Below are 23,507 nucleotides of genomic sequence, written 5' to 3' on the forward strand. Positions count from 1 at the left end.
TCCCTCTTTCTCTCTCCCTCTGCCCCTTCTCCTGCTTATTCTCTCTCTTTCCATCTGTCTCTCTAAAATAAATTTTTTTAAGTTAAAAATAAAGACTCAACTTTAGACAAAGAAAGACTTAACGTGTAGCTCCAGCACATAAACCCAAGACAAAGAAAGAGTTAAAATATGAAACTGTTAACCTCAAACTACAATAAAAGACACTGAGCTTACTTGAAATCTGCTTAGTCTTTCTAAACACCACCATAATTTCCCAAGGGAAAAAAGACTTAGGTTCCAGGGATTAAACTGGTCTTATGGGTAAAACTACAGCCAGGAAAAGTATATGTGTAATGGGCAATCCATTCCAGAAAATGCCACCTCTCAAACAGAACACACCTCAGGGGCAGGAATTTGCTTTCCCGTGGATGCTTCCTTCCCAGATTTCCTGTAAGGGTTTTCAGTAACATCTGGAGGCTGTTTTACGAGTTCTGCTGCGTCCATTAGTTTCATGGGAACAATACTGAATGCATAAAGATACTATGGAGAAAAAAAACAAACATAACATTAGGGGGAATCCTGTTTATCCAAAAGTCATCAACATATTTTATTCACAAAAACTGAGTGAAAGAACAGCAACTGGCCTGTTTATGGCTCAGAGAATACATAGTAAATCAAATATCAATTTAGTGATCTCTGTAGGGGCTAACCAAGGGCTGATCAAGTCACAAGCAACGAATCAAAGCCCTAGCCATTACAAAAATCAGCTCTTACACAAAACTGTCACTACAAGGCCCAAGAGAGACTTGTTCCATAACCCTTGAAGACAAACTGCTTCTATCTCTAGTCCTTTATCTTTGTGCACTTTGTCAGCAGAATTGTGGCACTGCCATTCTTTCATTCTAATGAAAACTAAATTGGCCATATTAATGTTTCCCTCTGATATTATACAATTTCTGCTGCATATGCTGAGGAGTCTTCTTAGGGGCTAGGAGCAAAGACATAAATATTCATACACATATCTAGACTCTTACACTAATGGCAGAGATATTGAAAACTTTAGATGAGCTAGGAATAAATATTTAACCTCACTACTCATCAGGGAAATGCAACTAATGAAGAGAGAGACATTATCTTTCATCCATCACACTGGCAAAAACCTTAATAAAAATTTGACACTCCACGGGATGCCTGGGTGGCTCAGTCCTTTAAGCGGCTGCTTTAGCACAGGTCACGATCCCTGCATCCTGTGATCAAGTCCCACATTGGGCTCCTTGTTCAGCAGGGAGCCTGATTCTCCTTCTGCCTCTGTCTGCCACTCTGCCTGCTTGTGCTCTCTCTGACAAATAAATAAATAAAATCTTAAAAACAAAACAAAACAAAAAAAACCTGACACTACCCTGTAAGAATGTGGACAGAAAGAAAAAAACCAAACTCACACACTGTTGCTGAGTGTATAAACTTGAACAAAATTTTGAGATGAATTTAGTAACGCTTGCCAAAATTAAAAATGTCCATACTTTTTGACTGTAGTACGAGTTGCGCAGAACTGAGGCTAAGATGCCCCTGAGAGTAAAGCAATAGTAAAATCCTGCTACAGTGAAAATACTGTGGGTGCTAGAGGGTCTTGAAAAGAGCAGTAAAAAAAAAAAAAAAAAAATCACAACTCTAAACTTGCTAAGAACACACTGGGCTGAAAAGCTTAAGATAGAATGGAAAATTCAGAATATATATTTGTTTAGCTTTTCATGTTTTTTCATATCTTTTCATGATCTGTTTAACATGTCATGTTTATGACATGTTACAGAATAATCTTCACATAATTCATCTATCCTTCCTTTGCCTGACTGTTCTGACTGTAGCTGTCTCAATCCACAACATCCTGCTTTTGGCCCTGGAGAATCAGAAATGCTGATTTCTGGAATTGAGAAAAATAACATACTTTTCTGGTATATGCTTTCATTCACCTCTACTGTTTTCCAGTACAAAGATACATTCCAGATATCTCTAAGATTTCCCAAAGCCAAGGAGGGGTTAAATAAATCTTATAAAGGCTATTATTTCTGCTGAATGAAGGTGCCAAAAGAAGCAAAGCAAGAGTACCATCCGAGGGCAAACTCATGAATACTTACAAAGTCAACCACACGGATGTGGGAAGAAAGGAATATCATCCATTGGAAATTCTGCCTTGGTTTCACTGGGCCTATTTTCCCAAACCCTTCTTTAAAATCCCCTACAAAAGACTCAAGGAAATCTGACCTTTCATTATATCTTCACAAAGGAATCACTGAAGTGCTGGAACCTTGCAATTGGAAAGAAGAAAGATCTGAATGCTGAATTGGTAGGAGGAACATTTATCAGGCAGAAAGTGAATATTAACCTATGACCAAACACTCAAATCTTTACCTTTTTCTTTTCTGGATTTCCAACATTCGCCAGAGCTATGAACCTGGTGGCATGCTGTGCATTTTCCTGTAGAACGACGTGGTTTCTATAATACATTTAACAGACAACAGGTCACCAAAAACTTTAATTTTGATTTACAATTATGAAATATGTACTTGGTGGGACCAAGAGAGAGCACAGATCCTAAATCCATCACCACCAGTAACATAATCTCAGATGTCACCTGTAAATCCAGTAGGATAGTCATCCCTAACTCAACAGGGATATTTGTAGAAGAAAACGAGATCACATATTTGAAAAGCACAAAAACTCCAATATTTGGTTTTAAAAGAGTTGTAAAATTGGCAAAATGATAATAATTGCTCAGGTTGGGTGATGAGTATAGGAGAGTTCACTATACTATTTTTTTGTGCATAATAAAAAGCTGTAAGAGAGGATATAATAGGATGGCTCAGTCAGTTAAGTGGAGGACTCTTGATCTCAGCTCTGCTTAGGAGTCTCTGTCCCTCCCTCTACCCCCAGCCCCTTTTCAATGTTTTCTCTTCTCTTCTCAAAAACAAAAACAAAAACCAACCAAATAAAGGCTATAATAATGAAAGCCAGAGGGGCCGCCTGGGTGGCTCAGTGTGTTAAGCCGCTGCCTTCGGCTCAGGTCATGATCTCAGGGTCCTGGGATCGAGTCCCCCATCGGGCTCTCTGCTCAGCAGGGAGCCTGCTTCCCTTCCTCTCTCTCTGCCTGCCTCTCTGCCTACTTGTGATCTCTCTCTGTCAAATAAATAAATAAAATCTTAAAAAAAAAAAAAATGAAAGCCAGATAGAAAAAAGTTGTAAGAGAAGAAAATATGCTTCAAACAGTAGTTTATAGTAAGATTTCATTTTTCCAGGAAAAATATAAAAACACATGAGTGTCTATATAATTTTACAGAAAAAATATAACTGAACACACCAAAATACTTTATTGAGCTTTTCTGTTTTACAAGTATTGTACACTGAGCAACTATTATTTAATAATTAAAAGAAAAAAGTTACTGGGGCGCCTGGGTGGCTCAGTGGGTTGAGCCTCTGCCTTCAGCTCAGGTCATGATCTTGGGGTCCTGGGATCGGGTCCCGCATCAGGCTCTCTGCTTGGCAGGGAGCCTGCTTCCTCCTTTCTCTCTCTCTGCTTGCCTCTCTGCCTACTTGTGATCTCTGTCAAATAAATAAATAAACTCTTTAAAAAAGAAAAAAGTTACAGCATTATATATATTTTTTAATTTTAGTGAGTTGACTGTTAACACAAATACCAACCCTTAAAGCACTTTCCTTTCCTCGTGCTACAGAAATTTCCTGAGTCTGTCAAAAAATATAATTTTATTTTTAAAAATCTAGCATAATACCATTATATATAAACAAATACACAAATACTTGTTTTAAATTCACATTACTAAAAGGAAATAAGTCAAAATACAGCTTGTCTACTATAACCCATTTCTTTAAAGAGAGGAAATAGATTCATAATTAGTAAATGGGACTGATGTCAGTATTAAGGTGAAAGTCATGCTGTTTCATATGAAACTTCTAAAATGACTGAAACAAGTTTACTCATAATTAAATAGAAGCTTTAATAGTACATGAAGACATTAAGGGAAAACAGCTGAATGTCCTATGGAAGTGTCTTTCTTTACTGCAAGTAGTGACTAGGGCAGTGGCCTCAAGAACTACTAATACTTCCCATTGTTAGGCTACCCAGGTGTGACAGGCAAAACACTAGCTCCCCAAAGATGTTCATGTCCTAATCCCCATAACCTGTGAACGTCAGCTTATACAGCAAAGAGGAATAAGGTGAGAGATGGAATTAATCGGTTGCTAATCTGCTACCCTTAAGATTGCCTGGATAGAACTGACATAACCTGGCTAACACTTTGATTTTAGCCCAGTGATGTCCATGTCCAACTTCTGAGCTACAAAACTCTGAGATAATAAATGGGATTATTTTAAGCCACAAAGTTTATGTAATTTGTACAACAGCAATAGAAAACTAGTACTACAGGGAAACTGCAAGTACCCACAAAAAGCCATGAAGATGTTTCTCTCATTTATTTTAAAATAAAAATGACTGGTGAAGGATACTACCCCTTTTAAGATTTATTTGTTTGTTTGTTTATTTGAAACAGAGAGTGAGCGCACACATGTGCATGAGTCAGGGGAGGGAGAGAATCTCAAGCAGACTCCCCACTGAGCACAGAGCCTGACCAGGAGCTGGACACCATCACCTATAAGATCCTGGCCTGAGCGGAAATCGTGAGTCAGACAATTAACCAACTGAGCCACCCAGGCACCCGTGAATGGTGTTTTTAAAATGCTCCTCAAAGGAAGGAAAAACAAAATAACACTCAAAATAGAGAAAAGCAAAGCATGGACTGTAATTCGAAGTGCAAATGTTAGTGGAAATTTACCTACATTTAGTATTTCTATTATGCTGGTTATGGGTTTTTGTTACAGCTCTGGCTGAAAAGTTGCACAGGTTTCTTTGTCATGTTTTTTTTAACAGTTTTTTAATTTTATTTTTTTCAGTGTTCCAAGATTCATTGTTTATGCACCTCACCCAGTGCTCCATGCAGTACGTGCCCTCCTTAATACCGACCACCAGGCTCACCTAACCCCCCACACTCCCTCCCCTCCAAAACCCTCAGTTTGTTCCTCAGAGTCCACAGTCTCTCATGATTTGTCTCCTCCTCCAATTTCCCCCAATTCACTTTTCCTTTCTTTCTCCTAATGTCCTCTGTGTTATTCCTTATGCTCCACAAGTAAGTGAAACCATATGATAATTGACTCTCTCTGCTTGACTTATTTCACTCAGCATAATCTCTTCCAGTCCCATCCATGTTGATACAAAAGTTGGGTATTCATCCTTTCTGATGGAGGCATACTATTCCATTGTATATATGGAACATATCTTAAGCTCTAATTCAAATACTATACAATTCACCCATCTAAAGTACCCAATTCAATACTTTTTAGCATATTTACAGAGCTGTGCAATCATCACCACAATTTAATTTTAGAACATTGTTATCACCAGAGAAAGAAACTCTGTACCAATTAGCAATCACTCCCCACTTTCCCTCCAACTAGCCCCATACATATCTCTATGTATTTGCCTATTCTGGACATTTCATATAGAAAGAAAAACATACATACATATATACAAAAAAAGGATAAATACGATGAAGGGATGGAATATGACTGTAAAGATGAAAATTGAAAAAGATTTTAAAATAGGAATTGATAAAAAGTTTGTTGAAAAAAGAAAGGAAAAAAATTTTTAAAAATTTTAAAAAGGGAGACAATGTGATCAGATGGAAGACTAGAACAAAGCCATACACTAGATCTGAGGCATATTTTGGTGTTAGAATAAAGTGTATCCCAAAATTTTAAATAAAGAAAAACACATATATACAAAAAACAAAGTTGAATGCAATGAAGGGGTAGAATATGACTGTAAAAATGAAAATTAAAAAATATTTCTAAAAAGGAATTGATAAGATACTGGTTGCAAAAGAAAAGAAGAAAATTTTTAAAATTAACTTTGAAAGACTAAAGAATCATGGAGGAAAAAGCCATGCATTCTCTGTACTGTATTCCCCTAGTGCTAGAGTTTTGCAATTCTCATTGATCAGTAAATGTGGTCTTGGCTGGATGTTCTTGCTGATCTTCTGGGAGAGGGACCTCTTGCAGAGATTCTCAAATGTCTTTGCCTGAGGCAGAATTGCACTGCCCTTGCCAGGGGCCAGGCTAAGTAATCTGCTCAGGTTTATTTTCTGTAGTTTTTATTCCCAGAAGGCTTTCCATACAGCTTTGAAGGATGGGAATGAAAATGGCAGCCTCCCAGTCCCTATCCCCCCAACCTTCCCCACCCCTGCCCCATGCGCCCTCAGAGAAAAGCAGTCAATCACTCCTACCTCCCTGGTCTCTAGCCGCACTCCGTGCTCACCGGGCCTGTGACAGAGTGTCTCTATCTCTGGCTCTTGGCCCTGTCTGCAGTCTCCAAACCCAGCAGATTCCTACAGTGCACTCCTGGCTGCTCCTCCCAGGGGAGGAAGAGGGGGGTCTCCTCAGATCTGCTGCTGGCTGGGCCTCTGCTGTGCCGCAGATCCTGGTTTATGGCAACCCCAAGCTGAGAGGCCACTCCTTGGCTCCGTCTTTGCAGGCTTCCCCACTCCAATACTTGGGAGTTCTGCCACCCTCACACCCCCCGGTCTTTCTGTGACCCCAAGGGTCAAGTCCACACTGTCCCACCTACTGTTCTGCCCCGGTTAGTCCCTGGAGCAATGTCCCTCAGTGGAGCATGACAACCAGGAGGGCAAAAAACAAATATACTGAGAGTGGAGGGAACAAGACAGGAAAATCCTGGTTCCTAGATGTTTGAACATATTGCTGAGTCATTGTACCAACCTACAAGTACCTCCATACTCCTCATCGTTTTAAAAACTTCCATGTTATTGCCCAGGCTACCATTAATCACACTTTCTGTTCCTGGAAGCCAGAAACATTCCTAAGTAATACGAGATGTTAGCTCAGAGATATGTGGTTTAGTGTGTGTCCATTTGAAGCATGGACTTTTGAGCTAACAAAGCCAACAAAGAAGATAAATTCTGACTCTTTCAAGCCATATATCCCACATATATGGAGCCCTATTTCAAGACTTCTAAAAGTTCTAATTTGGGGCTCTACTTCTCTATCCCTTGCTGGGAGCCGGCTGACAGAGGCTCCCTTTCCCTGCAGTCTATCTTCCCAAATATTGCCTCGGATTCACTTCTCTGCACCTCTTACCTTCCAGATAGCGGGTGGCTTTCTGTTCACAGAATTGCTGGTATTCTCTTCAATCTCCTGTTGAGTTTGTTGGTGTTTAGAATGGTTTGATAACTATCTAGCTGAATTCCTAGAACCAGACAAAATTTAGGTCTCCTACTCCACCACCTTGTCCCCCTTCCCTGGACATTTTATATAAATGGAATCATACATGTGGTCTCTCGCACTTGGCTTCTTTGATTTGGCACGTTTTCAAGGTTCACCCATGAAGCATCTCTCAGTACTCCATTCCTTTTTCTTTCTTTTTTTTTTTTTTTTTTTTTTTAGATTTTATTTATTTATTTGACAGAGAGAGATCACAAGTAGGCAGAGAGGCAGGCAGAGAGAGAGAGAGGAGGAAGCAGGCTCCCCGCTGAGCAGAGAGCCTGATGCGGGACTCGATCCCAGGACCCTGAGATCATGACCTGAGCCGAAGGCAGCGGCTTAACCCACTGAGCCACCCAGGCGCCCCTCCATTCCTTTTTCTTGAATAACATTCCAAGGTATGGATATATCACTTTTTCTTTACCCATTCATCAGATGATAGATATCAGGGTTGTTTCCACTTTTTGTCTATCATGAATAATGCTGTTATGATCATTTGTGTGCAAGTTTTTGCATGGGTCAATGTTTCTACTTCACTTGGAACAAAAGTGAAATTGCTGGGTCAGACAGTAACTCTTTAACTTTGAGGAACTGCCAACAGTTTGGCAAAGCATCTCCATCTTCTTACATCGCCACCAACAACACACGAGGGTTCTAATTCCTCCACATCCTCACTACCTTATTATTTGCCTTTTTGACCATAGCCATCTTAGTGAATGTCAAGTGATCTCTCATTGTGGGCTGGACTTAAATTACCCTGATTGCTAAGGCTGGAACATCTTTTCATGTGCCTACTGTCCACTGGTATATGTTCTTCGAGGAAATGTGTATTCAGATCCTTAAAAGCTAGGTAAGTTTAAAAAAAAAAGTTCGACAGGTTTTGACAGGTTTGTTCCCATAACCTCTGCTTTTAGTGCAGGGTTTTAGAGAACAATGTTTTTCTAGAAGGCATATATTAAGATAAAACAGAAAAAGCTGTAATATTTATGATTATCTCTTGGGCTTTGGGATTATGGAGGAAGGATAGGGTTTTTGGGTTTTTTTTCTTCCCCTGCTTGCCTATATTTTTGAACTTTCAAACAACACTTGTTGGGAAAAAAAAAGTTCCTACAGATTATTTTCAAAATTATCCATGCTCTTTACCAGTGAAGATAATTTAGAGTTAACTTAATTCTATCACTTACAAAACACTGGTTTTATTGTCTCTACAAGACATGCTTTAAAAACTCTACTAACTTCCAAACTCAAAACTATGAAAAAAGGGGGAAAAAATTGATACAAGTTCTTGATTCTCAAGTTGAAATACTTCTTATTAGGCTGAGACATGAATTTTCAAGACTATATAAAAGGTACGTATTTGACCTGATCAAAAAAGGACACACTGTGTTGCGGAAAGCTGTGAGGATTAAACAGTTTTGTTACTTCAGACCTGCACACCTTTAAGGGGTTGTATACAGTCCAATCCCTTGTATTGCAAATTAGGAAATAAACTGAGAAGAGCTAAGTAATTTGAGAGCTACTCACTGAGAGTTAACTGAGTTACTAACTCAGTTACTGAGTTACTGAGAGTTTCTGAGTGCATGAGTAAGTACAATGAATGAAGATGTTACATGACTCAGATGGACAAGAGAAGGTCTCACAGAAGATCCAGGGCAAATTCTCTAAAAAGCCAAAATAATGTAATGCCACTCACCGATAAGGAAGTCTCTCATAATAGGTCTTTTCCAAAGCAGCAAAATGGTATCTTGGTTTCAAGTCTGTGGCCAGACTGGAGACCAAAGCAGAGCCACATTTTCTGGTATCCACTTCTCCCTGGTAAACAGAAATTCAGTCATCATAATGGACCTAAAAGTCACCAAGAAAAACAGGCAAATAACAAGACACTTTAAAACGACTTTAAAGTTTTTAATGTCAATACATGTGTTGGCAGTAGGATTTGGATAATGAACTGCATATTTGTGGCAATCAGAGAAATCTCAAACATATTAAGAGGAACTGGGCTATTATAAATGCAGAGATAGGAACAACTGCTGGAAGTCAGGGGTTAAAGGTAAGATAAGCTCTCCATATAATACCCAAAGTAGGATTTATTAGGGTCTTTTTTTGGAAACTGATTTCTCTCCCTGGAGCCCACACACTTCCCTTCTATAATTTGCTTTGTTGTGCACCTGTAGTTCCAACATGCAGACAATCCTAGTCAATGCAAAATATAAAAATTAAAAGCTAGCTTTCAGGGCCCCTGGGATCCAGAGATTATTCAGATTATTTGGAATGGAATATTCAAGGACTTCATGACATAGCATGCAATCCTTTATTTTGCTTCAGTCAAGAAAGGTGTGGTTTGTGGAAGGACACAACCGTGCCCTTGTTAAAGTCTGTAACATAAAGTCTGTCAAAAATATTAGGCTTGGGGTACGTGGGTGGCTCAGTGGGTTAAGTCTCTGCCTTCGGCTCAGGTCATTGTCTCAGGGCCCTGGGATCGAGACCTGCATCAGGCTCTCTGCTCAGTGGGAAGCCTGCTTCACCCTCTCTCTGCCTGCCTCTCTGCCTACTTGTGATCTCTCTCTCTCTGTCAAATAAATAAAATCTAAAAAAAGAAAAATATTAGGCTTTTTCCCACATATCCCTAGCTTTCATTAACAATAAATTGTGAGATCTCTCATCCATAATATTATTTCGGAACTTAAGAGAAGGTACTATCTGGAAATAAAGAAATTACCAAAATTAGTTTTCCACTAAGTAAAGCAAGAATTTCTTCCTTATGTGCTATGCTTGCTTCCTTCGGGTTTCTGCTTAAGTGCAGGAATCAGCCTTGAGGTGAGTTGTAATATCTTGGAGACTGGTAAACTAAATTATTTTATCCCCTTAAGCTCTTACGTAGTCATTTATAAACTTCAATCAAAATCCTTGTTAACACCCCAAAATGAAGGGTTCTCATTCTCCCTTCCACCAGCAACTCAGACCTCGTTCTTTGCACCTTCCCTAGCTTCGCCATATCTCTCCTAGCTTCACCGTATCTTCTCACTGCAGCCAGCACTGCCCCTTGAATTGAGGTGAAGAAGAGCCATGGACTTATAGAAGGGGAGGAGAGCACTGTCCCTTTTCCTTTCAACATTCCGCCTGACAATGCTTGGTATCTTATTGGCCTTTTTGGTCACAGACATGTGGCGCTGAAGTTGGCAGAAGACCCTTTTCGGGATCGTTACTGAGACCTCTGCATCCATTAATTGGTATTTGTCTCTAAATGCATTCTTATGCTTCCTTCACTGAAACTCAGATGCCTTCTGTCCTCACATATAATATTTCAAGATCTTCCTTAGGCTTATTTCCACCAATGTGATCACTCACCAACCTTGTATATATCCTCTTCTAGATTACTTAAAAAAAATATTAAGATCAAATATAAGAGTGAGCTCCAAGGCATCCCAACATTAAAGCTTTCACATCAGAGAAATATCAAGTTTTCAACATCTCATTTCCCATCTTGAGATCACTACCTCTTATCCCATAATGACTCCGTTAAAAGATTATTTTGAAAGCTAAATACTACAATGTAGAACAGAAGGTAAGAAAAATACAACTGCAGAGCTGCCACTAACCATAAATCTTTTCACTAAAAATTAGTGAACCCTTAAAACGTGTTTTTTTTAAAAGATTTTATTCATTTATTTGACAGAGAGAGAGCAGGAGCACACAAGCAGGGGAAGCAGCAGAGGGTGAAGGAGAAGCAGGCTTCCTGCTCTGCAGTGAGCCTGACCCAGGGCTCGATCCCAGAACCCTGGGATCATGACCTGCGCTGAAGGCAGTCGCTTAACCAACTGAGCCACCCAGGTGCTCCTGAACCCTCAAAACATATTAAGGGGAAGCCTGAAAGAAGCCACTTGAAGCAGAGAATATAATTTAAAGAATCATTTATTTATAATTAAGATTTCAGCAATTTCATCTGCGAACTGTGCTTTCGGAACACCAACCAGTTTCCAAGTTTTTGCTTTGGTTAGTTGATAGAGTTTGAAGTATCCTGAAATAATTTACAAAAAATTCCTACTGAAAGGTACTAAGAGCTGAAATACTCAATATAAAGAACAAAAAGAGGCACATGGGTGGTTCAGTCAGTTAAGTGTCTGCGTTCAGCTCAGGTCATGATTCCAGCATCTGGGATCGAGCCCCACATTGGGCTCCCCGCTCAACGGGGAATTGGCTTCTCCCTCTGCCCCTCCCCGTGTTCACGCTCATGTGCACGCTCTCTCTCTCGCTCTCTCTCTATGCTCTCTATCAAATAAGTAAGTAAAATTAAAAAAAAAAAAAAAGTAGAAAGAAGCCCCAATTAAGCCAATGCAATTTGCTTATAGAAATTCCAACTGAACAAGCACTACTCACAGAAGAATTCCCAAAGTTCCCCACATACTTGGGCCATGGGGATGTGAGCAAGATATCAACACCCTTAAACTGGGGTGTTGAACACAGCATTGTCCTCAGGGAAGACACATCCTTGGGACTAAAACTGTAACCTGGGACTGGTTCATTCAAGGACTCCGTCCCACTGAGGTACACAATCTGCAGTCCCGAGCTTCCAGTGAAGATGCCTTTACGCCCTATGTTCAAAGAAAAAGAGACAGGTTTTAGTCAAAACTGCAGAATGAAATATTATTATGATGAATCTCTCTCCCCATGCCATGAGCCCCGTACCTCCCTGCCATTCAGTGGGTCTGAACAAGCAGACTTCTAGAGCCCCTTTCTGGCTGCAGGGTCTCAGGGGTGGATGGCTGCAAGCACGATCCCATTCAGGGAGAGCAGCCCTTCTGCGGGTTTACCCCAGGGGCCTTACAAATGAAAAAAGCTGGGAAGCACTGATTAAGAAAAAGCCTTCCCGCCTTCTAGAGGAGACTCTACATGGCTAAAAGAAACCCAGACACCTGGACCCAGGGCGAGGCAGTAAAAGAATCAAGCAGCAGTTCTGAGGAAAGTACAGTCTAGAATGCGTATGCTCGTCACACAGGCAGCAGCGTCTGACAGAAGGAAAACATGTGGAAACAGCAACTGAGAAGAACTAAAGACCCCACTCCCTTTTAACTTTATTCTTGGTGTGGGCCTTTGACCCCATTTCTTCCTGTTGCCTTCAAGACCCTGCTCCAACAACTTTCAGTTTCCTTTCACTTACTGAATCTCTTCTCAGCTGGCTCTCTCCCCTCAGAAAAGAGAGTACTAAAGACTCTAAGAGACATACTAATTAATAAAGGACCACGACAATAACACACATGTGACCTGATAAGGAACACAGACCAAAAAAGAAACCTAAGAAAGGAACACACACACTAACTGAAAAAGAAACTTCCTTGTCTTCTGTTTCCTATTTCTCAAAAGAACAGTCCATGCTAAGTGCTTTACCTCTTGGTTCCTAAACCCACTGCACCCTAGTTTCCCTCTCCCGCCATTCTCTTACAGGTCATGAATCACCCTGTAACTAACTGCCAATGGCCTCTCCTGGTCTCGGGAACCAGTCTCTCTTCATTTAGAGTCTATGAACTTGGTATCTTTACCTCTCCCAACACTGTTCTAATCATTTTCAGCTCTCTTTGCCTACTCCCTCAATGAAGATATTTGCCCACACCACAGAGTAGTGCTTCCCTTCTCATTATATTTTCTATCAAACAGTTTGATCCTACTCAGCTTTGGTTTTCATGTTTATAGGACCAACTCCCCAAAGCCTACTCTTCCACACTGACCTTGCTTATACACTCCAGAAAGATCCCTTCCAACTATATGTTGGACATTCTGCCAACACTTCAAGCTCTATCACATGTTCACTATCAAGTTCTTTGTTGGCTCCTCCTACTGGATCTCAAAAAATACCTTTTACAGAAATAACCCAAATACCTCCAGGTCCCTCCACTCCTGGCACTAAATTCATATGGCAACAGCTACCATAAATATCTACAGCAGAGATCTTAATCCAAATCTAATAAATACTACAAGAAATGCCACAAGTCAGACCTTTGTTTAAGATATACAACAAAAGGATTTCAAAAGATGTATCTCGCAACAATGGTTAAAAACAACAAACAAAAATCTGTCCATCAATTTTTTGCCTAAATGTGCCTGTGTGATTGAAGCAAGATGAGTAAGATTGCTTACATAAGAGCCCCAGCCAGATGCAGAGACTAAAGGCCAAGATGGACTATGGCGGGGAAGGATGGGGAGGACACAGAAAGCAAAGAATTATAGAGGCTTTCAGGGGGAGTAAGAGACCAAGAAAGAGGAAATGGGAAGGGCATTAGACAAAATGGAAGAGCATTAGCATTTTAGACAAAAATAAGTTGAATGATTCAAGAAGCCATAGACTAATAGCCCCTGAGGTAAAAACAAAAACAAAATCTGACAGTGCTTTTTTAAATGGGCAGACATTAAAAAGAACTACTAAAAGAGATTCAGGGGGCTAAAGAGGGAACAATTTTAACCTGAATTAAAAAGTGGACCAGGAGGGGCGCCTGGGTGGCTCAGTGGGTTAAGCCGCTGCCTTCGGCTCAGGTCATGATCTCAGGGTCCTGGGATCGAGTCCCGCATCGGGCTCTCTGCTCAGCAGGGAGCCTGCTTCCTCCTCTCTCTCTCTGCCTGCCTCTCTGCCTACTTGTGATCTCTCTCTGTCAAATAAATAAATAAAATCTTTAAAAATAAATAAATAAAATAAAAATTAAAAGTGGACCAGGAACCTAAGAAAGGACAAAGGGAGGGAAAAATGTGAGGATCAGCACTAAATACTTGAATTTCCAAAAGCTTAGTGAGATACACAGCGATAGCTAGTTAGGATTCTAACAAACAAGCTGTATCTAGCAATGTTACATGGTGAGACGACATACACAGAATTTTTTTTCAACAAAATTTATACCTTAAGTACTCCCTATACTACAGTCAAGTAGTTGATTCCTCTGGTCGGCTGCAGGAGCATATCCTGGGTCATGGGAGTGCAAGGAGATTGGGGAAAGTTGGGAAAGACTACAAAGGAAAAAAATGCCGGAGTCTTAAGGGTATAGATAAAGACTTTGGGAAAGAACCCCATTCTCTCAACAGTAATGGCAGAAGAATTGAGCCACAAATTTCCCAGGAGACTGATTTGTGGGACACTTTATTATGTGAATTTCAAACACAAAAAATACAAACTTACCCAGATACGTAATGTTTTCAGCTAACTCACACCCATCAGCATCTTGGAAGCATTTTACTGTTTCCTGGTTATTAGCACCCAGTACATACGTCTGAATAGGAACTGGTAAGAGAAACAGACATGACAACATACAGTTACCAGATCTGCTTTGGAATTTGAGAAATGTTTCCCCACAGGAAAAATAATCATAGCAAAAGTAATGAATCTGCAATCCTATTTGTGGAATGTGCTCACCACTTAAGATATCCTACCCCACCCATGGCCTGACTATTTAATATTATCACTAGTTGATGAAATGACATCTTAAAGAGGATGGTTAATGTATAGTAAGGAAAACAGAGACCATAAAGAACTTCATTTAAAAAAACCACTCAAACTGGAAAAAGGAAAGGACACATGTGGTTGAATTTCTTCAATTCCTGCCTACTTAGAAGAGAATTTTTTTTTTTAAGATTTATTTATTTATTTGGAGAGAAAGCGTGTGTGCACATGAGCATGAGTGAGGGGAAAGGCAGAGAGAGAGAGAGAAGCCCAAGCAGACTCCCCATTGAGCACAGAGCCCAAAGCAGGGTTTGATCTCACAACCCTGAGATCATGACCTGAGTTCAAATCAAGAGTTGATGCTCAACTGACTGAGCCACCGAGGCACCCTGAGAATTCTTTTTCTAAACCAAATCCAACCAAATTCAAAATGTGAACATTTAGATGCACAGGAATCCTTCCCAGCTCAATGAGGAGCTCCAAGGGAAACTCTTAAATAACTAGTATGTGTGAAAAGAACCCAGCAAAAATTATGTAACCTTGCAACTTCGTTAGGAATCATTTGTTAAATAAAAATAATTTCTATACCTTTCTTGATGCCAGTTTTATACTCCTCCCATTCAGCATCTGGAGTGGAGCCAAAGAAATTTCCTACACACAACAGCAGCTAAAATGAGTTTTTTAAACAGATATATGAGATTTTTTTTTTATCAAATAGTACATAATAGACAGTAACATAATTCAGCTAATTTTTCTACTTAATGGCCTCAAAGTAAGTGTTTTTCCTTCATCAATCTGCAGACTCGCAACACATAATTCTTGGGCAGCAATTGTGGTAGTTAATCTGATTCTACAAATCACTAAATTTTGGCTTACTGGCCATCAGATTTAAGTTGGGACGGGGGTCAGGGAAAAATGGAGAAATCTACTTCCAAGACTCTCTCTTGAAACACAAGACATTAAGTATTAGATACCCTCAGAGATACAGGGCAAAAAAACACACTTCCTGCCGTTGTCTTTACTTCATCTTTAACCTAGAATACTGTTTGCTAGGGGTTGAGTCTAGTTCACGATCCTACATTAACATTTATATAAGGCTCTTCAGTTAGCGAAGCATTTGCACATGTTATCTGACTTAATCCATACCATACACTCATGGAATACATTTGCGGTTCCCAAACCCAGGGCTTAGAATCACCTACGGAGGTTTTGCTCCTCTATTTTCAGTTTTGTGCACAGTAAGAAAGTAATTAGATTCCAATTCAAAAAGTATTAAAAGGTAAAGAAGTCTCCCCTTCCCTACCATTCCACAGCTACTAAGTTCCTATGCTCACAAAAGGAACTCAGTCTCAGAAAAAAGGAGCATGTGTGTTCCATCGAGAAAGGAATAAAGGAGTCCAAACTCTATTTTAGTACACTTGACAATAACAGTAAAATTAGAGTCAGTAACAGGAAATGTCTTACATCAAAGTTTCCACTTTTCTTCTGAATTGCTCGAACTCTGTTGAACAAAACGTCAAACTTTCCTTCAACATCTCCACAAGCCAAGCTGCGAACAAGAGATACATGTTAAGGCAATTCAGGAAACATGAATGGGCCTGCTGGGTTTCATACACATTAGCCTTCCCAGATCTGGTGAATATGTAACCCAGTCTCTCTGAGGCTACCAGAGAGGTTCAGAACTATTACCTACCATGGGGCAGCTCCACCTAAGTCACTAAAACCTTCTACTCGCCACATCTACAGGTTAGCTTATCGAACCAAATCAAACAGCAAATCAAAGCAGTTTCTTCTCCTCACTTCCCAAGCTTTGTAAATGGCTGTATTGTCCAGCTGGTCGCCAAGAGTCAAAAATCCCCTATCCAATCATCAAGGCTCATCAATCCCCCCCCCCTTTTTTTTTCTTAAAGATTTTATTTATTTCTTTGGCAAAGACAGATCACAAGTAGGCAGAGAGGCAGGCAGAGAGAGAGGAGGAAGCAGGCTCCTTGCCGAGCAGAGAGCCTGATGCGGGGCTCGATCCCAGGACCCTGAGATCATGACCTGAGCCGAAGGCAGAGGCTTTAACCCACTGAGCCACCCAGGTGCCCCATCATCAATCCCCTTTCCTAAACATCTTTCACATTCATTCCACCCTTTTCCTTTCCACTGCCACTATCAACCATCCACCCAAAAATGACGTACCAGACACCTATAATATGCTAAGGCAATACACCCAGTAGTAGGCTAAGAACACGCTAGGAGTACAAAGAGGAAAAACACTCAGTTCAAACCTCAAAAAATCGACAATCAGGGAAGGGGAGATACTCTAATAAAAATGTACATGAAAAAGGCTACAATAGGAGATATGTGTAAATTGTTAAGGGGCAGAGAGGCAGAAAGTGGCCAGAGCTGAGGTTTGCCAGACAGAATGGCCCTAAGTTGTAAAGTAACTTGTTTTATCAACTCATTTCTGAGTTTTTAGAATTCTGACTTCCATGGTTTTTCTATCTCCATACCATTTCTTTATATATTTATATATATTTTATTTATTTATTTGACAGAGATCACAAGCAGGCAGAGAGGCAGGCAGAGAGAGAGGGAGAAGCAGGCTCCCTGCTGAGCAGAGAACCGGATGTGGGGCTCAATCCCACTGAGCCACCCAGGTGCCCCTCTCATACCATTTCTTAATGTCTTTGAACTCATCTTGAAATATTACAATTCTTACTGTTCGTCCACTACGTCTTTCTGGCATGTCCGTATCACTGAACATTTTCAAGCTGGCTAGTAATATGTTTTAAAAAGTTCACTTCAGGGCACCTCTGTCTTCGGCTCGGGTTGTGATCCCAGGGTTTTGGGATCGAGCCCAGCATCGGGCTCTCTGCTCCGTAGGGAGCCTGCTTCTCCTCTCTCTCTCTGCCTGCTTGTGATCTCTGTCTGTCAAATAAATAAAATCTGTATTTTTTTTTTAAAGTTCATTTCAGTAACAGTGTAAGATGGTCTGGAGAAACAAGCAAATATATCATCAAAAGGGGCAATATTGAATGAAGATATGAAGGAGAGAAATGATGAAAAATTTAGAATTTTGAACACAATTTGGACTGGAGAAGTAGAGAGAGAAATGAGGGAGAAGGGAGGAATGGAGGACACTCTGAGACAGAGCCACGGAGAGTCCTGTGATAAGGCAGAAGCAGAATCAGCCAACGATCTAATGAATCAGGTACTGGATATAACATAGGGAATGCGCTTACATTTATTTCCTCTAATGCCTACTCTTCTTCCTAACCATCTTATATAAAGCCAACAATTTAATGTTCTTTCCTCAAAAACACTAAGAGAACTCCACTGCCTGCAGAGCCACAGGCTTCCATAAGTCTTTGGTCCCTCTCCCCAGGGCTTTCTCCAAGTTTCTGTAGCACAAACTTCCCCTACTGTCAATCTGATCATTCTCTGCCTCTGCCATACCTCTCCTAACAGCCCGACCCTACCCACCCTGAATCTAATTTTTTCCCATCCTTCAAGGCCCAGCACATCTCTAAAGCCCTCTTAACTGGCTCAGAAAGTCACTCTCTTCTCAAACCTCAGAAACCCATAGAGCATCTCAGAGAAGCTCTGTAATAAACTACTAGGTGTTTTTATTTAACTCTTGAGCACCACCTCCTCTAGGAAGTCCTCCAGTCCCTATCAGTCACCAATTCCAGGTGCTCCCTTTATCATAGAAGTTGTCATATGGAATTATAATTGTTTCTCAGAGAACCCTCATCCAGTTTGTACATCACAGGACATCTCAAAGTTCATCATCTCCCCAAATAGGCCCTTTTCCAGTGTTTCCTATCCCAATGAGGGGCAGAAATTTTGGATCCCACGGTGCCAACTCCTTCTCACAGCCAAACCATCTCCAAGCCCTGTTAATTTCATCTCCTTAATAAGCCCTGAATCCCAGCACTTTGCTTCTGCCATCACTCTACCTAATCCTAGCTGCCCACTTCTTCGGCTTTAATTTGTTCTCACACTGCAGCCAGAATCGCTTTTCAAAACAAAAATCTGATCCTGCCAAGGAGTTCTTAAACATTTCGATGACTTTAGAATAAAGACCAAAATATTAACCAAGGCTCAATCCTCCCTCTCCTGATTCCTCATAATAAGCCAAATCCCCTTTTATACTCTCTTCCAGAACCGTGAAGCTTTTCTTCCCGACATTTTTCACCACCATAATTTGACATTAATCTGGATTCTTTGATTAATATCTACTCAAGACTCTGAGCTCCATTAAGGCAGGAACTCCATCTGTGCAGTGTCTAGCACAATGCCTGGTACACTGCAACTGTTCAATAAATATTTGTTCAATGGGTCCATAGATGCACGGATGGATGGTGTAGCTTCACTCCAGAGTCTCCTCCTCCCAAAAAAGTGCGCCTGCGCAGGAGAACTATCTAGCTCGTCAGTTCCCAACTGACAAGGACCCACCAGTGGAGCCCATGGTAACTTATTTTCATCAACACATAAGCGGGGTGTGCGTTAAAGCGAAGGAGAAAAGTGTCAGGGTCCAGGATAGCCTAAGATGGAGGAGGCCTGACGCTGGACGCTTCCGCCTCTCCCAGCGTGTGTCTCCAAGAGTCCCCTCTCGGAAGCGAAAGGAGACCGGCTCCGGCGGAGCTAAAACAGGGTCGGAAGCTCACGAGCCGCCACCACGCTCCCACCCCCGCCTTTTCCCCTCTTCCAGGCACGAGAGAGCCCCCGACCAGCATACACTCGAGCCCGCACGCACCCATACGTGCGCGCGCACTTGCGATTCTGAGCTATGGTCACTCACAGACGCAGCGGTTTCTGAGCCATTTGTTCAAACAGCCGGGATTAGGTCGACCACCCAAAAGCGGGACTCTGAACCCAAGCTCCTCTGAAAAACGCGGCAGCACCACACTAAGACGTCAGTGCACCCAGCCAATGAGGGTTCGGTGATCTACGGAGAGCGCCGAGGGACAGAAGCCTCTCTCAAGGTGACTTCGCCTCCAAGAAGAATCGAAGAGCAGTAGAGGAAGGAAGGGGTAATGGGAAAAATGATTCCAATTACGATGTTTTACTTCGGAGCAATTTAAGTTATGGAGCTTCTAGAAAGTTCCCGACACAATGTTGGGCCCTAACCTAACCATATCAGTCCAGTGGGCAAAGACAGACTCCCGCTCCTTAAAGGTGCACAGCACTGTTATTCTCACTGCATCATTTGAAAGTAAGTTGCAGGTATCAAGAATACCTCAGAGTGCATTTCATAAGAATAAGGACAGTCCCTACATCTCCAAAATAGTATTAACACATCTAAAAAAATTAATAAGTTCAATAATATCATCTAATACACATCGATATTTAAAGTTCTCCATTTGTGCCCCCCCCCTTTTTTTAATATCTGGAGCTTGTTTTAATTCCGGATACAATTAAGTTTCACGCTTGTATTCAGTTCTCTCTCTAGTCTTTTTAACATTTTTTAAAAGATTTTATTTATTTATTGGACGGAGAGAAAGATCACAAGGAGGCAGAGAAGCAGGCAGAAAGAGAGGAGGAAGCAGGCTCCCCGCTGAGCAGAGAGCCTGATGCAGGGCTCCATGCAGGGCTTGATGCCAGCACCCTGGGATCATGAGCTGAAAGCAGAGGTTTAACCCACTGAGCCATCCAGGCGCTCCACTCTCTCTAGTCTTTTTAAATCTACAACAGCCCACCTACATTTTTGGTTTTGTTTTTCATGACCTTGGCTTTTTGGAGGAATTCAGTCCAATTTATAGGAGACAACAGTATATAAGGAAATGGAAACAAAGGGGCTTCAGACAACTGAGGGGGAGGAAAAATTCACTAAGGTCAGCCACGTAATTAGAAATTAACTAAAACATAAATAAGTTTAAGTAAGAACCACAAAATTCTGGTTTCCCTCACTTTGGAGGGAAATATTAAATTGCCTATCTCATTAATTATTAATGCCCCTGCTTTGATAGCACACAAAGCTTGTGTTCTTTTCTACTTTGGGGGCAATCCAGCACAGCCCACAAGTAGAAATCAAGACTGAATATAAAGGAGTAGAAATTTGCCAAACATGGGCAGGTAATCCCTTCAGGAAGAGAAACAATAGTAAGATACGAAAATTCATCAGTGGAATTCTGTATTATCTTTCCAACTCTTATAAATCTAAATCTACTCTGAAATATAAAGCTTATGGAAAGAAAGCTCATCCAGGGGAATTTAAGCTAGCTCAAGATAGCTGAATACAGTGTAAGTGTCAGAGTTATAGAAAATGAAACTGGAAAAAAATGAAAGAAATAGGGGTTTTGATGCATGCTAAGAAGTCTGGTTTTAAAATACACATTCTTCACAAGTGCATGGAAAATTCCTCCAGAATAGAATGTTGGGCCACAAAACAAGTCTCAAAAAATTCAAGTACATAGAAATTATATCAAGTATCTTTTCAACCATAATGGTACAAAACTAGAATTCAATAAGAAATGAGGAAGAAAACTAGAAAATTTAAAAAAAAATAGAAATTAAACAACACACTCCTGAACACAACTAATAGACCAAAGAAGAAATCACAAAGAAAAATTTTAAACATCTTGGGACAAAAGAAAATAGAAACACAACACACCAAACTTATGGAATGCAACAAAAGCAGTTCCAAGAGGAAAGTTGATAACTGTAAATGTCTATATTAAAAAATAAAGGTCTCAGATAAACAACTCAACATTACACATCAAAGAACTAGAAAAATAAGAATAAACTAAGCCCAAAGTTAGCAGAAGGCAGGATATAATAAAAATTACAGCAGAAAAAAGTGAAACAGAGAACAGGAAAACAATAGAAAAGATCAACAAAACTAAAAGTTGGTTTTTGAAAAAGATAAAATTGACAAACCTTTAGCTAACTAATCAAAAAAGAGGGGACTCAAATAAATGAAATTATCAATGAAAAAGGAGGCATTCAACTGATACCACAGAAATACAGAGATCATAACAGATCACTGTAAATAATTATATACCAATAAATTGGACAACCAAGAAGAAATGGATAGATTTCTAGAAACATAAAACTTAATAAGACTGAATCAAGAAGAAATAGAAAATCTGAACAGACCAGTAAAGAGTAAGGAATTTGAATCAGTAATCAAAAAACTCCCAAAAAAGAAATCCCAGGATCAGATTACTTCACTGAATTCTACTGAACATTTAAAGAAGTAATGCCAATCTTTCTCAAACTCTTCCAAAAACTGAAGAGGAAGGAACACTCCCAGACTCATTATATAAGGTCAGCGTTACCCAAAACCAAAGCCAGCCAGATAAGGATACTATAAGAAAAGAAAACCACAGACCAATATCCCTGATGAATATAGATATAAAGTTCTCAGCAAGTTACTGGCAAACTGAATTCAACAGCACGTTAAAAGGATTACATGCCATGATCAAGTGGGACTTGTCCTGGGATGTAGGGATGTTTCAACATACCAAAATCAATAAATGCAATAAATCTCATTTATAGAATTAAAGATAAAAATCATACGATCATCTCAATAGTTGTAAAGAAAACATTTGACAAAATTCAGCATCCTATCATGATAGAAAGAGAAAAAAAAACCTCTCAACAAAGTGTACATAGAAGAAATGTACCTCAATATAATAAAGGTGATATATGACAAGTCCACAACTGACATCATACTCAGTGGTGAAAGGATGAAGGCTTTTCCTCTAAGATTAGGAATAAGACAAGGGTGCCCACTACCAGAAATTCTAGTCAGAACAATTAGGCAGAAAAAGAAATAAAAGGCATCCATATTGGAAAAGGAGAGGCAAAACTGTCTCTATTTGCAGATGACATCATCTTATTATATATAAAAAATCCTAAATACTCTAACTCCCACAAAAAAAAAAAAACAGAACTAATAAATGAATTCAGTAAAGTTGCAGGATAAAAAATCAACATATAAAAACCAGCTGTGTTTGTATACACTAACAAACTATCTGAAAAATAAAGAAAGCAATCCCATGTAAAATAGCATCAAAAACAAAAAAGATACTTAAGAATACATTCAACCAAAAAGGTGAAAGGTCTATACACTGAAAGCCATAAGATACTGCTGAAAGAAACTGAAGAAGATACAAATAAGTGGTAAGATATTTTGTGCTCATGGATAAGAAGAATAGTTAAAATATCCATACTACCCAAAGCCATCTATAGAGTCAATGCAATCTCTATTAAAATGTAATGGGGGGGGTGCTGGGTGGCTTAGTGGGTTAAAGCCTCTGCCTTCGGCTCAGGTCATGATCCCAGGGTCCTGGGATCGAGCCCTGCATGGGGCTCTCTGCTAGTCGGGGAGCCTGCTTCCCCCTCTCTCTCTGCCTGTCCCTCTGCCTACTTGTGATCTGTCTGTCAAATAAATAAATAAAATCTTCAAAAAAAAAAAAAAAGACACAGAAAAAAACAATCTTGAAAATTGTATGGAACCTGAATAGCCAAAGCAATCTTGAGAAAGTAGAACAAAGCTTGAAGTATCACACTTCCTGATTTAAACTATGTTTTAAAGCAATAGTATTCAAAACAGTATAGAACTGATGTAAGAACAGATACATAGACCAATGGAGCAGAATCAAGAGCCCAGAAATAAACCCATGCATATACAGACAACTAATATTTGACAAAGGAGCCAAGAAGACTCAGTGGGGAAAGGAGAGTCTCTTCAATGTATTAGGAAATTAGGTATTAAATGGTATTGGGAAAATTGGATATTCACATGTAAAAGAATGAAACTGGACCCCTA

At 40.1% G+C, this 23,507-nt stretch overlaps 1 protein-coding gene across 3 annotated transcripts in view; it reads right to left on the bottom strand.

Annotated features, from left to right (window-relative positions):
- Nucleotides 1-19,655, bottom strand: part of CWF19L1 (CWF19 like cell cycle control factor 1) — a 31,232-nt gene extending 11,577 nt beyond the window's left edge. Inside the window, exons 1-8 of one of the 3 annotated variants that reach the window (XM_059398343.1) lie at nucleotides 19,533-19,655; nucleotides 16,205-16,289; nucleotides 15,329-15,407; nucleotides 14,480-14,581; nucleotides 11,698-11,912; nucleotides 9,014-9,132; nucleotides 2,386-2,470; nucleotides 379-519 (exon numbers count right to left, since the gene is read on the bottom strand). In XM_059398343.1, coding sequence (XP_059254326.1) covers nucleotides 379-519; nucleotides 2,386-2,470; nucleotides 9,014-9,132; nucleotides 11,698-11,912; nucleotides 14,480-14,581; nucleotides 15,329-15,407; nucleotides 16,205-16,289; nucleotides 19,533-19,555 — 849 coding nt within the window. In that variant the 5' untranslated portion in view covers nucleotides 19,556-19,655. Of the gene's footprint in view, nucleotides 1-378; nucleotides 520-2,385; nucleotides 2,471-9,013; nucleotides 9,133-11,697; nucleotides 11,913-14,479; nucleotides 14,582-15,328; nucleotides 15,408-16,204; nucleotides 16,290-19,487; nucleotides 19,495-19,532 lie in introns of those variants that run through there. The other 2 variants (XM_059398345.1, XM_059398344.1) reach the window with 2 other exon arrangements.
- Between the last annotated feature and the right edge of the window lie 3,852 nt (nucleotides 19,656-23,507).

The sequence above is a fragment of the Mustela nigripes genome, chromosome 4, assembly GCF_022355385.1.
Source record: "Mustela nigripes isolate SB6536 chromosome 4, MUSNIG.SB6536, whole genome shotgun sequence".
Classification (NCBI taxonomy): domain Eukaryota; kingdom Metazoa; phylum Chordata; class Mammalia; order Carnivora; family Mustelidae; genus Mustela; species Mustela nigripes.